The 13,666-nt window shown below is 38.4% G+C and overlaps 2 protein-coding genes across 2 annotated transcripts; one reads left to right on the top strand and one right to left on the bottom strand.

The window, feature by feature from the left end:
• Nucleotides 1-232: 232 nt before the first annotated feature.
• On the bottom strand, nucleotides 233-3,545 carry LOC131355635 (probable G-protein coupled receptor 141). Its single transcript, XM_058394042.1, has 2 exons — nucleotides 3,198-3,545; nucleotides 233-1,945 (listed from the first exon to the last, which is right to left on the bottom strand). The coding sequence occupies exons 1-2, from the start codon at nucleotides 3,233-3,235 to the stop codon at nucleotides 1,087-1,089; spliced, it is 897 nt and encodes a 298-aa protein (XP_058250025.1). The 5' UTR covers nucleotides 3,236-3,545; the 3' UTR covers nucleotides 233-1,086.
• A 2,938-nt stretch (nucleotides 3,546-6,483) lies between these two features.
• Nucleotides 6,484-11,503, top strand: si:dkey-94e7.2 (uncharacterized protein LOC100141353 homolog). Its single transcript, XM_058395354.1, has 7 exons — nucleotides 6,484-6,506; nucleotides 6,741-6,856; nucleotides 7,011-7,166; nucleotides 7,332-7,436; nucleotides 7,626-7,835; nucleotides 11,074-11,266; nucleotides 11,401-11,503. Exons 1-7 carry the CDS (start codon nucleotides 6,484-6,486, stop codon nucleotides 11,501-11,503), a joined length of 906 nt encoding a protein of 301 aa, XP_058251337.1.
• The last annotated feature ends 2,163 nt before the right edge of the window (nucleotides 11,504-13,666 follow it).

The following is a 13,666-nucleotide window of genomic DNA, read 5'->3' as shown; positions in this document are numbered from 1 at the left end:
CTGTGCATCATTTCATGTATTGTGCCCTCATCTCACAATACTATGAATTTCTAGTTCATGACCTGATATTATTTATGCCTTAAATTCTAATGAAAAATGTCACATAAAAAATAATAAACAACATGAGACATGAGTATCAGAAATGAGCAAATTTATAGAAACTATACATGCTATACACGTCTATATACATGAGTATGCTCAGTAAATATTTATATATATATATATATATATATATATATATATATATATATATATACCTGATCTATTTGTTAAACAAACATTTTCTGTCCAGACAACAGATGATGCCTCTTAAAGACTGAAGAAGTAAATTAAAGCACAGCAGTTGATGATTAAAGTCCCAACACCAGTTTTGCAAAGGTCCAAGACTAATAGATTCAGTAATAGCTCAGCACAAGGTAATTACATTAAACCAAAGGCGATTACTTTACAAAAGTAGGTGGACACCTAACCACCACCCACATGTGATGCTTCCCCAAACTGTGCACAATTTTTGAAGCACAGCACAAGAGAATGTCAGTATGGTATAGAATTAAAGTTCCCCTTCACTGGTACTAAGAGACCCAAATCTATCCCACCATGACAATACCCCTGAGCTCAATTTATTTGTACAGCGCTTTTAACAATGGACATTGTCTTAATGCAGCTTCACAGTAGTATAGAAACATAGAATAAAAATTAAAAGTTAAGTTATTATACCTAATGAGTAAGCCTGAGGTGACGGTGGCATGGAAAAAACTCCTGATCTCACTAAAGACAGAATGACAGAGGAGGTTATTGCAACAGCAAAGAGGCCTGTCATGGTCAGGTGTCCACATATTTTTTTGTCAATGTAGTCTCTATTTGCACACATTAAATATGGCTAGCCTTTGACTCCATATGACTTCAGAATATTAGTGTATCTTTAACTCGCAAGAATATATTAAATTTTGTAATCATTATATAAATCATAAAAGCAGCTAAAGATAAGTTGTGATCTTCAAGCACTTGTGTAACTGATAATGCCAAAACTCTACTCAAGCTGAAGTGAGGAAAGGCATCATTCTTTCAGTCAATAGGTTTCCCCCATCATGAAGCACAACACATTTTGTAAGCAGGGCGGCACACTCCTCTGCCAGCAAACAAAAGCATGTCAAAGCAGCTGAAAGCCGTGACTGCCAGAAAAACCTCATTGACTTTTTCAAGTCCTTGCCAATATATGCATACATAGTAGATCCTGAAGGCCTGGTATGGCACAAAGCAAATGAGCATGATCAACACAAAGCACAGGCTCTTGATCTGAGCCCAGAACTCCTGATGAACCCAAAGGACTTTTCCATGTTTTTGGCGCACGCACCAAATTATGTAACACTGACATGATGCTAAGAGCACCCACATCAGCAGCACCACAGTGCAGATGACGTAGTTCAGCTTTTTAATATCTGTATTTTGAAGAGCATTTCCAAAGGTAAAGCACTGATTATCAATGGTATTCATTCCTGATCCATAACTGATGGTAGAAGGGATAACAGTAGCCAAAATGATGACCCAGACAGTCACACTGGCTATTACAGCATGCAACACTCGGTAGAATTCCAGTCGATGTCTCCATTCAAAGTAAGTCAAGTATCGGTTGCACAGGATGATGGCGTAGAAGATAAAGCTGAGGTACATGTGCACGTGAAGCATGCTGCTGACCAGCTTACAAAAGCTGAAGCCTAGTTTCCATTCGCCGGAGGCATAGTAGTAGACACGAAAGGGCAACGTGAGCAGGAAGATCATGTGCACCACCAGCAGATTGATCACTGACACTGTGGTGACAGACAACATGTTGGACATAATGGTGGTGCTTATTATGATCGCCCCGATGATCCCACCAATAAAGACAAGCACGTAGAGAACCACCAGGCTGATCCTGTATTCAATCGGTAGAGCAGTTGTGCTGTTGCTTTAAAAAAAAAAGACAAAAAAGACAATAATCAAGCATTTGTCATTACTCAGTATGCACAGATTGAGCTATAATAAATGTATAATAAATTTGGAGAAAATATACCACTTGAAATGCATGTGATTTTTAGTTAATGGATGACCCAGAACTCTTAGTGAGAAATGAAAGTCCAGATTTTAGTTCCAGCTTGAGTCTGTCCAAGACTGATTTGACAACGTTCATGCAAGTGTGGTGATAAAAGAAAATAAAATAAAATAAAAAAACAAGGGTTAAAATGTACCTATATTAAAAACTATTGGTGCTTAGTGAAAATTGGAAATTTCATGGGTCAAATTATGAGCTAAAGCAGAAGTTGTGAAAGACTTCCCTTAAACCCATGTGGCTTAATGTTAGTTCTACACAATAGTTTGCAGTATACATAACCATGTATGTTGACTCATACATTCATTTCACATTCACACAAGAATCACAATTGGGGAACTCAATGTCTGATTAAAACCAACAAACAAACAAGCAAACTAACTAACTAACTAACTAACTAACAAACAAAAACCTGTTAATTAGTACCAAATATATACAGTCTATACCCTGCCTGACTTATTTCGGTGAGTGCTAATTTTTTATTCCTTCACTATTTTGAAACTGCAGCATATAAATAACAACATACAATTACATACAACATAACACACCTGACCACAACCTATTATATCCCCTGTGGCTCTTCCCCAGACTGTTACCACCAACTCTGAAACAAAAGAAAAAAAACCAATTCACTGGAACTAAGCCCTAGCCTGTTCTAGCCTGACAGTGCACCTGTGCACAAAGCAAGCTTTATGAAAACACACTTTATGAAGCTTGGTGTAGAAGAACTGGAGTATCCTGCACAGGACTCAACCCCAATGAACACCTTTGGGATGAACTGGAGCACTGACTGCACCTAACATCAGTGTCTGATCTCACTAATGCTCTTGGAGCTGAATGAACACAAATATAGGATCAATACAGCATGCAATATACTGACATTTCTGTTGCAGACAGCAATGTAAAAAAAAAAATCATCATACAATCAACTAAAAATAATTATATATCGGTATAATGCTATGCTTAAGATACAAGTATATTACAATATGAAACATTGACAAGTTTAATGTTATCAAGACACAAGCAAAACACACCTAACTTACTATGAAACGTTTAGCAATGTACAATATAATGTATTTACCATATATATTTAACTTTAAAGATTACTCACCCATCCATACTTGAAAGAGAGTCCAGCTCACTGAGCATAAAACATCAGTCAGGATGTGGCCACTCTGCCTTCCTGACACAAACCACCCCTCACACACTTGAGGAAGTGCAGTCAATGAGATTAAAGATTAACAATGGCATTTAACGGGGAAAAAGTTCTGACATTGAAAAAAAGGTACCCTTTACCAACTGAGTAAATAAAGTGTAGAGACTATACAGAAACCATAAAGGAAGAGAAGCGTCAGTTTATCAGAGGTACGCTCATCACAAACAAACGTGAAGACAGACTACGTACATCCAGTGTTGGTGACCTAACATAAGGATATACTGCACATAGAATTTGGTTTGTGATAAGGTAGGAATGAGTTTCCACTTTAGTGAACTTTGAACCCTATCCAAATGAATGTCTTTCCTTTCAGAACAGTTAGTTACACTTTAACAACATCGAGACATACTATGTGTGATACAAGGAACCAGAAAAATTCTTGAGACAGTTTCCTCTGATGCAAGTTTTAGTGCTAATCAAACAGATGATACAGTAAGGGAACGTCGCAATCTTGACAACAGCTTGAAGCTGACATGCTTTATCCTGTTATTTGAAAATATTGAATAAAATAGAAATACAGCAAAATAAATTGTGTTGTTGTTGTTGATTATTTACATTACATGGTGGAGTATCAAGTGACCTGACAAACCTGCAAAGTTCCACTTTCCCTGTTCTTATATAATGAAGTAAATCCACTGAACTGGAGCTATGAATGCAGAGCTGTGCTATCACTGTTTTCCTTGTGGAGGAAACCTGGTCACTGTTAAGTCCCATTGCAATGTTTTATGACTTGTGATGTTTGTTAGGTGATTTGGAGAACTGAGGAATGGGGAACTTGATCAAAAGACATTGCAACATAAGCAATAAGAGTAGGTGGAATGTATTCAGCATCTATGTAGTCAAATATTTTATCTGTTTTTATCAAACTCCTATTTGCTGATTTGCTAGTTAGCAAGTCAATATACACATTAAGTTTATATGGGAAAATACATTTGCAATCACATTTTAATATGTGTAGTTCTACTACATGTAGCACACAAGTGAAATATAATTAAGTAATTAAACTTCATCATTTACCGAATATTGAAACTCAAATTTTCATCAAAAACACATTTCTTTTTAGATTTAGGCAGTCGAGGTCAAGTTATTCTGCAGCCAATTCAATCAAGTGAGTGTTTTAACACCATGAATGTATTTATTACTGTAGCTATTTCTAAATCAAATTCAAATCCTTACCAATCATCTATACACACAGACAATTTACCTTTTATTTTCACTTATTGTTCATATATTAGATTAAAAATGGGTATTATGCTAACATTTTTAAAATTGTTCTTTTCATACAATAATCATATTTTCATTCAAGCGTCATTTTTCTCTGCTTTTTCTATACCTGGCCATTTAATGCTAACTCGATACCTCAGTTTCCGAGATTCTTCTTAATTCTAAACCGTTAACATGACAGAAGATAGTACAGTGTTTTGTACTGAATAACACAGTTTGTTCATTTTGTTGAATGTTTTGTTCATTTTTCTTAAATGTTAATTCTTGCCACTTTGTTCATTTTTTTCACTGTTCATCAGCTACCTGAGTAATGTGTAGTGTCAAAATAAAAATGTATGACTAAACTAAAAAGAAAGCATGTGAACACAACCTACTCATAATCACCACTTCAGATAGTAGGAAGGCAGTATTAATTCCACTAAAGGGAAATAATTGCTACATCATACATTTGAGCAGGCCAGTTTAGCATTGAGCTTAGGCCATGGAGTATTGTGTTGGTCCCCCTTTTGCTGCCCAAACAGCCCTGACCCATCGAGGCATGGACTCCACTAGATCCCTGAAGGTGTGCGGTGGTATCTGGTACCATGATGTTTGCAGCAGATCCTTTAAGTCCTGTAAGTTGCAAGGTGGGGCCTCCTTGGATCTGATTTTTTTGTCCAGTGGTGCATTGTCCTGCTGATAGAGGCCACAGCCATCAGGGAATACTGTTTCCAGGTAAGGGTGTACATGGTCTGCAACATTGCTTAGGTAGGCGGTACGTGTAAAAGTAACATCCACATGGATGGCAGGACCCAAGGTTTCCCAGCAGAACATTGCCCATAGCATAACATTACCTCTGCTGACTTGCCTTCTTCCCATAGTGCGTCCTGGTGCCATGTGTTCCCCAGTTAAGCAACGCACACACACCAGGCCATCCACGTGATTTCAAAGAAAACATGATTCATCAGACCAGACCACCTTCTTCCATTGCTCCGTGGTCCAGTTCTGATGTTCACATGCCCATTGTTGGCGCATTCAGCAGTGCACAGGGCTCAGCATGGGCACCCTGACTGGTCTGCGGCTATGCATACCCATACGCAATAAACTGCAATGCACTGTGTATACTGATCAGAACCAGCATTGACTTCTTCAGCAATTTGAGCTACAGTAGCTTGTCTGTTGAAACGGACCACATGGGCCAGCCTTTGCTCCCAGCGTGCATCATTGAGCCTAGGGTTAGGCCCTAGGGACATGCATGTGAAGTCCACATGGGCAATAATCTGAACTCAGGATTGACCCAGAAACCTTGAGGATGTGACTTGACAACACTGGTATTGACTGCACCACCATGCTGCCTGAACTGCAATACATAAAAAATGAATGCAAAGGAATTGAGAAAGTTGAGGAAACAGGTGAATTTAATATTAAAACTGGATTAGATTATAGATTCCTGGTGGCTCCTGAACTCCCAGTGGATTTGGATGTGACAGAATGTGGATTTACATTCTCCATATTTTTGGCTTTTTTTGTACAAAGAGCATTAACATAAGCCTTACATAATCCTTCTTACTTTCATAACACTCCTTTGTTTCTTGGTTTTGTTCTGTATATACTTGTCTGAAATATATCAAATTCACAGCACTGCAATCAATAACCCTATTCTTCATTTGATTTTTTTAAATTCTGACTGAAAGATTCATTCCAACACTTACTGATATTCTATTATTTAACGACATCAGTATTTCACAGACATCCCATCTAGGCAGATATCGCAGTATATTTATTAGCAAGCGCTGCTCAGTGATCTCACTGGGCGTATGGTGTGGCGATCTGGGCCGCTTCAGGAAAGCACACTGGTGTTGAACCCTCCTTTGGAGATTAGCTGTGGATTAGCTGCACACTAATCCAAACCAACACATGAAGGAAGTGGAAGCATTTTGTGTCCATAGATGGCTTTTATTTCTTTTGTGAGAGAGAGATGGCCAACATTTATACTCTAAGGTAAAAAACTTCTACATTTTATGTTGAGTAACTCTGTATTCTGTGTTAAGTCAGTAGTGCAGTACAGGTGATAATTGCTTAAACTGCTTAAACGTAAAGAAATCACTTTTTTATTATGGGATGGATACAAAAGCCTATATGATATATTTATGCTGCAATAGTTTTATACTGCAAAATGTATTGTCTTGTTCGCTATTGTCTCGTGCAAAAGACTGCTAATTTTCCTTGTGTTAGGGAATTTTTCTTTGGCCAGTGGTCTTCCAAGGTAAGACTTGATGGCAAAACAGTTATCATTACAGGAGCCAACACTGGCATTGGCAAAGAAACCACAAGAGATTTAGCAAAAAGAGGTAAGCATCCTATTCATTTGTTTTCTGTGTACTATACATGCAAAGATATGATTCTGTAGATTTCTAAGCAAGAAATACGCAGGAGAGAAGCCACAATCTTTTAATCACAATTGTTACATGATGGCTAGTCAGGTTTCGTAGTGCTGTCTCACAGGGGCCAGGATCATCATGGCTTGCAGAGATATTGTCAAAGCCGAAGTGGCGCAGAGAGAGATCGTTGCTGAGTCAGGCAACCAAAACGTCCTTATCAGGAAACTCGATTTGGCAGACATCAAATCAATCAGAGAATTTGCAGACGTAATAAGCAAAGGTGAGTGAAGAGTGACTACAAGCTCATATGCTCTGCTTTGTGGAATGACACCTACAGCATATATTGTAGCATATGTCGATAAATAATACATTTTTATAAAGAGAAAGCTATTACACGACACAAAATTGGATACTGGCCTTATATTGTTTGTTTGTACGTGTTCAGAGGAAAAGCAATTACATATTCTTATAAACAACGCTGGAGTCATGATGTGCCCCTATTCTAAGACTGCAGATGGCTTTGAGATGCAATTTGGAGTCAATCATTTGGGTAAAATATTATTTTTCATCTAAGAGAATTGCTGAGCCACAAACCTATAGTGCTTCATGATACACATTCATCACTGACCTATTTTATGTTTCTGTAGCTTTCTGGAAAATCAATAAATGCCAGATTATGCAAATGTAACTGAATTTACTTTGTGCTAGCTCTGACAGTACCGATGCTGCCATCTTCTAGGCCACTTTCTGCTAACGTTCCTGTTGACTGATTTGCTGAAAAAATCTGCTCCGTCAAGAATCATCATCTTGTCCTCCATGGCGCATAGCTGGGGCACCATCAAACTGGATGACATCAACAGTGAGAAGAGTTACCATAGCAGGAGGGAGTACGGACAGAGCAAGCTAGCAAATATCCTCTGCGCTCGATCCCTGGCCAAAAGACTCAAAGGTTAGATTGACATATTCCAGTGATGCCCTTAATAAAAATGTTATCAGGTTAACTCATTTATGGTGTTTTGGCTTGGTAACAAATAAATTGTTTACAGATTTGCTTTTGATTTAATAATTACTCTCTACAGTCAGCAAGAATTAGTTCTAAACAATATTTTGATATGTCCTGGGGACACGGTGGCTTGAAGTTTTTGCCTCAAACCTTCAGGGTTAAGGGTTTCATTTTACCTCTGCCCTGTGTGCATGCTTTGGGGGTTTCCTCTGGGTACTCTGGTTTCCTTCCCCATTCCAAAGACTTGTTGTAGGCTGATTGTCATCTCTACATTCTCTGTAGTTTGTGAAAGGGTGTCTAAATGAGTGTGATTGTGCGCTGGAATAGATGTCCAAGTCTTATGCCCCAAGTCCTCTGTGATAAACTCCAGGTTAACTGTGATCCTGTGTAGATTAAGCTGTACAGTGAAATGAATGCCTGGATGTTGATGTGTAATAATTTTACTCAGAGGGAAGTAATGAATAAAACACAATTTGCAACAAAGTTAGTTCCTCTTTATCGCTTTTATCGTACCAGTTTATCTCACCAGTCTTTCTTCTGAACTCTCTTGAGGTTAATATTGCAGCTTATCATGTTAGCAAGAGACTTCTCAACACTGTAACATGTTTCATTTTGATGAGTCAGAAAATTAGAGCTTTAATTCAGAGCACTGACACTGAAGACTTAAATAAGCTTCTCCTTACAGACAACTTCACAATATAACAAATGATTTACAAATAGATTTTAAATATACAAACCACATACCATAAAAATCTCTGTGTTCATTGTTACTATAGAAATGATGAAATATTAGAATGTGCATTAACCCTTCTATTATCCTTGGGGTCAGTTTGATCCTGTTCAATGTTTAATGTCTCCAAATATAATATTTGACATTTTTTGCTTCATATTTAATGACTTTTCCTAATTTAATGGGTACACAACCAGGTAAACATAAAATTATCATGATAATATGTTTTCCTGTACAAAGCTGTATAAAACACTTTTAAAAACACTTTAAAAGATTTGGGTTGTTTTGGATAATATTGAGGTCACTATAACAATCAGGTGTATATATGAAGATATATACACTATATTGCCAAAAGTATTCGCTCACCCATCCAAATAATCAGAATCAGGTGTTCCAATCACTTCCATGGCCACAGGTGTATAAAATCAAGCACCTAGGCATGCAGACTGTTTTTACAAACATTTGTGAAAGAATGGGTCGCTCTCAGGAGCTCAGTGAATTCCAGCGTGGAACTGTGATAGGATGCCACCTGTGCAACAAATCCAGTCATGAAATTTCCTCGCCCCTAAATATTCCACAGTCAACTGTCAGCTGTATTATAAGAACTTGGAAGTGTTTGGGAACGACAGCAACTCAGCCACGAAGTGGTAGGCCACGTAAACTGACGGAGCGGGGTCAGCGGATGCTGAGGCGCATAGTGCGAAGAGGTCGCCAACCTTCTGCAGAGTCAATCACTACAGACCTCCAAACTTTATGTGGCCTTCAGATTAGCTCAAGAACAGTGCGCAGAGAGCTTCATGGAATGGGTTTCCATGGCCGAGCAGCTGCATCCAAGCCATACATCACCAAGTGCAATGCAAAGCGTCGGATGCAGTGGTATAAAGCACGCCGCCACTGGACTCTAGAGCAGTGGAGACACGTTCTCTGGAGTGACGAATCGTGCTTCTCCATCTGGCAATCTGATGGACGAGTCTGGGTTTGGCGGTTGCCAGGAGAAGGGTACTTGTCTGACTGCATTGTGCCAAGTGTAAAGTTTGGTGGAGGGGGGATTATGGTGTGGGGTTGTTTTTCAGGAGCTGGGCTTGGCCCCTTAGTTCCAGTGAAAGGAACTCTGAATGCTTCAGCATACCAAGACATTTTGGACAATTCCATGCTCCCAACTTTGTGGGAACAGTTTGGAGCTGGCCCCTTCCTCTTCCAACATGACTGTGCACCAGTGCACAAAGCAAGGTCCATAAAGACATGGATGACAGAGTCTGGTGTGGATGAACTTGACTGGCCTGCACAGAGTCCTGACCTCAATCCGATAGAACACCTTTGGGATGAATTAGAGCAGAGACTGAGAGCCAGGCCTTCTCGTCCAACATCAGTGTGTGACCTCACAAATGCGCTTCTGGAAGAATGGTCAAAAATTCCCATAAACACACTCCTAAACCTTGTGGACAGCCTTCCCAGAAGAGTTGAAGCTGTTATAGCTGCAAAGGATGGACCGACGTCATATTGAACCCTATGGATTAGGAATGGGATGTCACTTAAGTTCATATGCGAGTAAAGGCAGGTGAGTGAATACTTTTGGCAATATAGTGTATATCTTCAAAAACATCCCTCTGCTTTAGGCCCTAACCTAATAAACATACCTGTGGTGTGGTCAGAACGACAGAGAGTTCACACAACATGGTGGAGGGAGAACATAAGACCCTGAGCAAAAGACATGTTGCTATCCTTGATAACAGAAATTGTACTACTTTCCAAATGTTATGAATAACAAAAATCAAATAAAACCTGTAAAAACAAAAAGAACTTTCTGTCCAGTTTGAGGTCAATCAGTGAGATTTTCTGGTGATTTGTAATTTTTTTCTATAGACAATAGAAAATCTAGGGTGGTGGGTTGGGGTTATGTTTTATTTGAAAAAAGTATTTAGGTAGTCAATAAAGAAACTTATATTACTTGATTAAAAACCTGGGTAAACATTATATTCTGGAGGTTTAAATAGCTAAAGTCCAATTAACCACAAGGGCAAAACATCCATCTATCCATTGTCTATACCTGCTTTATTCCTAATTAGGGTCACTGGGATCTGCTGGAGTCTATCCCATTGGGCAAAGGCAGGGGTACACCCTGGACAGGTCGCCAGTCCATCACATATAGACAAACAACCACACACACTCACTCCTACGGGCAATTTAGAATTACCAATCAACCTAATGAGAGGAAACCGGAGTAAACCCACGCAGACACGGAGAGAACATGCGAACTCCACACAGGAAGGCCCCTGCCTGTTCGAACCCAGGACCTTCTTGCTGTGAGGCAACAGTGCTAAACACTAAGCCATCGTGCTGACAAGGGCAAAACATGCCTTGCAGCTGAAACTACTGTCACCTTGTTCTGACCAATCAGAAGCGAGCATTCAGTAGCACTATATAATAAAACCATCATATGTGTATATTGAACAGATACAGGCGTGACAGTATATGCTGTCCACCCAGGCATCGTCCGCACTGAACTGAAGAGACACATGAACCTCGGGCTCCTTTTCCTGTGGAAAATGGTCAGGCCTTTCACTAAGACATCAATGCAGGGAGCTCAGACTTCAATCTACTGTGCTGTGGAGCCAGCGCTCCACTCGCACAGTGGTGGCTATTACAGGTGATTACATTCCCACATGGCGGTTAATTGTCTTCAGGTGTTTTAGAAATCTCAGAGGTATAATTGCGTTCAGGGTGGATGAAATGTAATCATTGATCACGCTGTAATCACTTTCCTTCTCGCCTTTTGACCAGCAATTGTAGACCTTCAAGTTGCACAAGAGCTGCTAGAGATGATGAAATGGCCCAGAAGCTGTGGGACCTCAGTTGCCAGATGCTTGGCATCAACTGGGAATGAATGTTGAATGATTTAAAGATGAACACACTGACCAACTTATTAAGAACATCTGGCAACAGCACAATGCATAGAAGACATAAAGACCAGGCAACATTTTCTAATCTTTAATGGTCCAGTTTATGTGATTCTGTGCCCGCTATAGCCTCAGATCATTGTTTTTGGTGTAAGGTGTAGAACCTGATGTGGACTCCTGCTGTTGTAGCTCATTCACATTGAGGTTTAGTGTGTTATGCATTCTGAGATGCTTTTCTGCTCACTAAAGACTGATTATTTTTTACAATTATAGTAATTGCACAACTGAACAGTAGCAGCACGGTTGACCTGGGTTTTAAGCTCACACCTTTCCGATCTAAAGTCCAACACTTTAACCACTAAGCTACCACATCATCACATCCTTCCTGTCAACTCAGCCCAGTCTGAGCGTTATCCTCTAAACACTTCATCAACAAGGCCTTTCCGCCGACAGAAATGTCACTCACTGGATGTGATGATACAGCTTCACTGTATAACTGTACAATCAATAAAATTCAAATTCAAATACAAATTTTATTGGTCACGTACAAAATACACAGTACGACATGTAGTGAAATGCTTTTTACGACTGTCTTACATAAAAAGAAAGTGTAAAAAAGAAAAATTTAAAGTGTGGACATGAAAAATAGGGGATATAGTTAAGAATATATAGGGAAAAGTAGGGAAAATTAAATGGTAGAAATCACAAACGAAAATAACTTGAAAGTCAAGTGTTAGATATGCATATGCAAATATATGTCTATGTATGTATATATAAATATATATGTATATAATATAAATATATATATATATGTAGTATCAGTACAGTAGTAAATATTATAAATAATGAAAAATAAAATAAAAATAATAATAAAAATAGTAATATAATATATAATGTATACAAATATAAAACTGCTATATAAACTAAATATAAAAAAAACCAAATATAAAAACAAAAATATAATACACTAATATAATACAGTACAATATAGTATATAGAGTATATGTGAAAAATAGAACAATATAAATAAATATATATGTGTAGACTCTATAATATATAGAAGGTACAGTATATGCATATATGTAGATAAAAAGGTCAACTTTGAAATGGTGTAGTAAATGAATACAGTATGTACAGTGTGCATATGTAAGATAAATATATCAATATATTTGTAGATGTATGTATAAGGCAAATATAAATGTCCAATTGAACAGGGAGTAAAGTGTCAGTGCAGTGTGCACACAAAGATGTACAGAAAAGATGTACAGTGAGAGTGTTATTGTGTGTACAGAGTAGTGCAGAGTACAAAGTAGTGCAATTATTGCATGTGCAATAATCAACTGAGGTAGAATGTTATGTCGTGTGGGGGTAAGTCCAGAAAGTCCAGATTCTAGGTGTACTGGTTGAGGGCCCGAATGGCCTGCGGGAAGAAGCTCCTCCTCATTCTCTCTGTGCTCGCCTTCAAGGAACGGAAACGTTTCCCTGACCGCAACAGAGAGAAGAGTCCATAGTTGGGATGACTGAGGTGAATATAGTATATTTTTAAAATAAGTATTTGAAGCTTAGCAGCTTAGATTTTGTTTAGTATGAATGTTTTTTTAAAATCTGAGGCTACATTTGCATGTTTTTAATAAACATTTCTGCCTTGATTCACAATTGTTTAAGAAATGCCTCATATATGTCACTGAGTTAAATAGACCAATGAAATTATGCACATACTTTTTAAAATTAATAGTCTTTTCCTAAGAACAGTAACCTAAATATTTCTGAACATGTATGTGCAATGTTTTGTAATGGATATTTATGTGGCAACCAACAATATTAAAGTGTTAACAGATAAAACAGAAACATTCATGTGTTTGGCAATGATTAGAGCTAAACAGTCATAGAAATGTAGAAGATTGTATACATGTGTATGTGTAATGTGGATTGGGTATTACTTTAATAAGAGATGTAAGGTAAGTTTTAACAAAATTTAAGGGGGAGCACAGTGGAGTAGCTGATATCGCTGCTGCTGCTGCTGCACAACTCCAGCGTATCTGCTTCAGTCCTGAGCCGTCTGTGTAGGAAGCTTCTCCACAGGGGTTTCCTCAGGGCTCTCGTTTCCTCTCACCTTCCAGAACCATGTTAGTGGGAGGACTGGTGATACA

The sequence above is a fragment of the Hemibagrus wyckioides genome, linkage group LG07, assembly GCF_019097595.1.
Source record: "Hemibagrus wyckioides isolate EC202008001 linkage group LG07, SWU_Hwy_1.0, whole genome shotgun sequence".
NCBI lineage: Eukaryota > Metazoa > Chordata > Actinopteri > Siluriformes > Bagridae > Hemibagrus > Hemibagrus wyckioides.
This window is presented reverse-complemented; position numbering and strand designations above follow the sequence as displayed.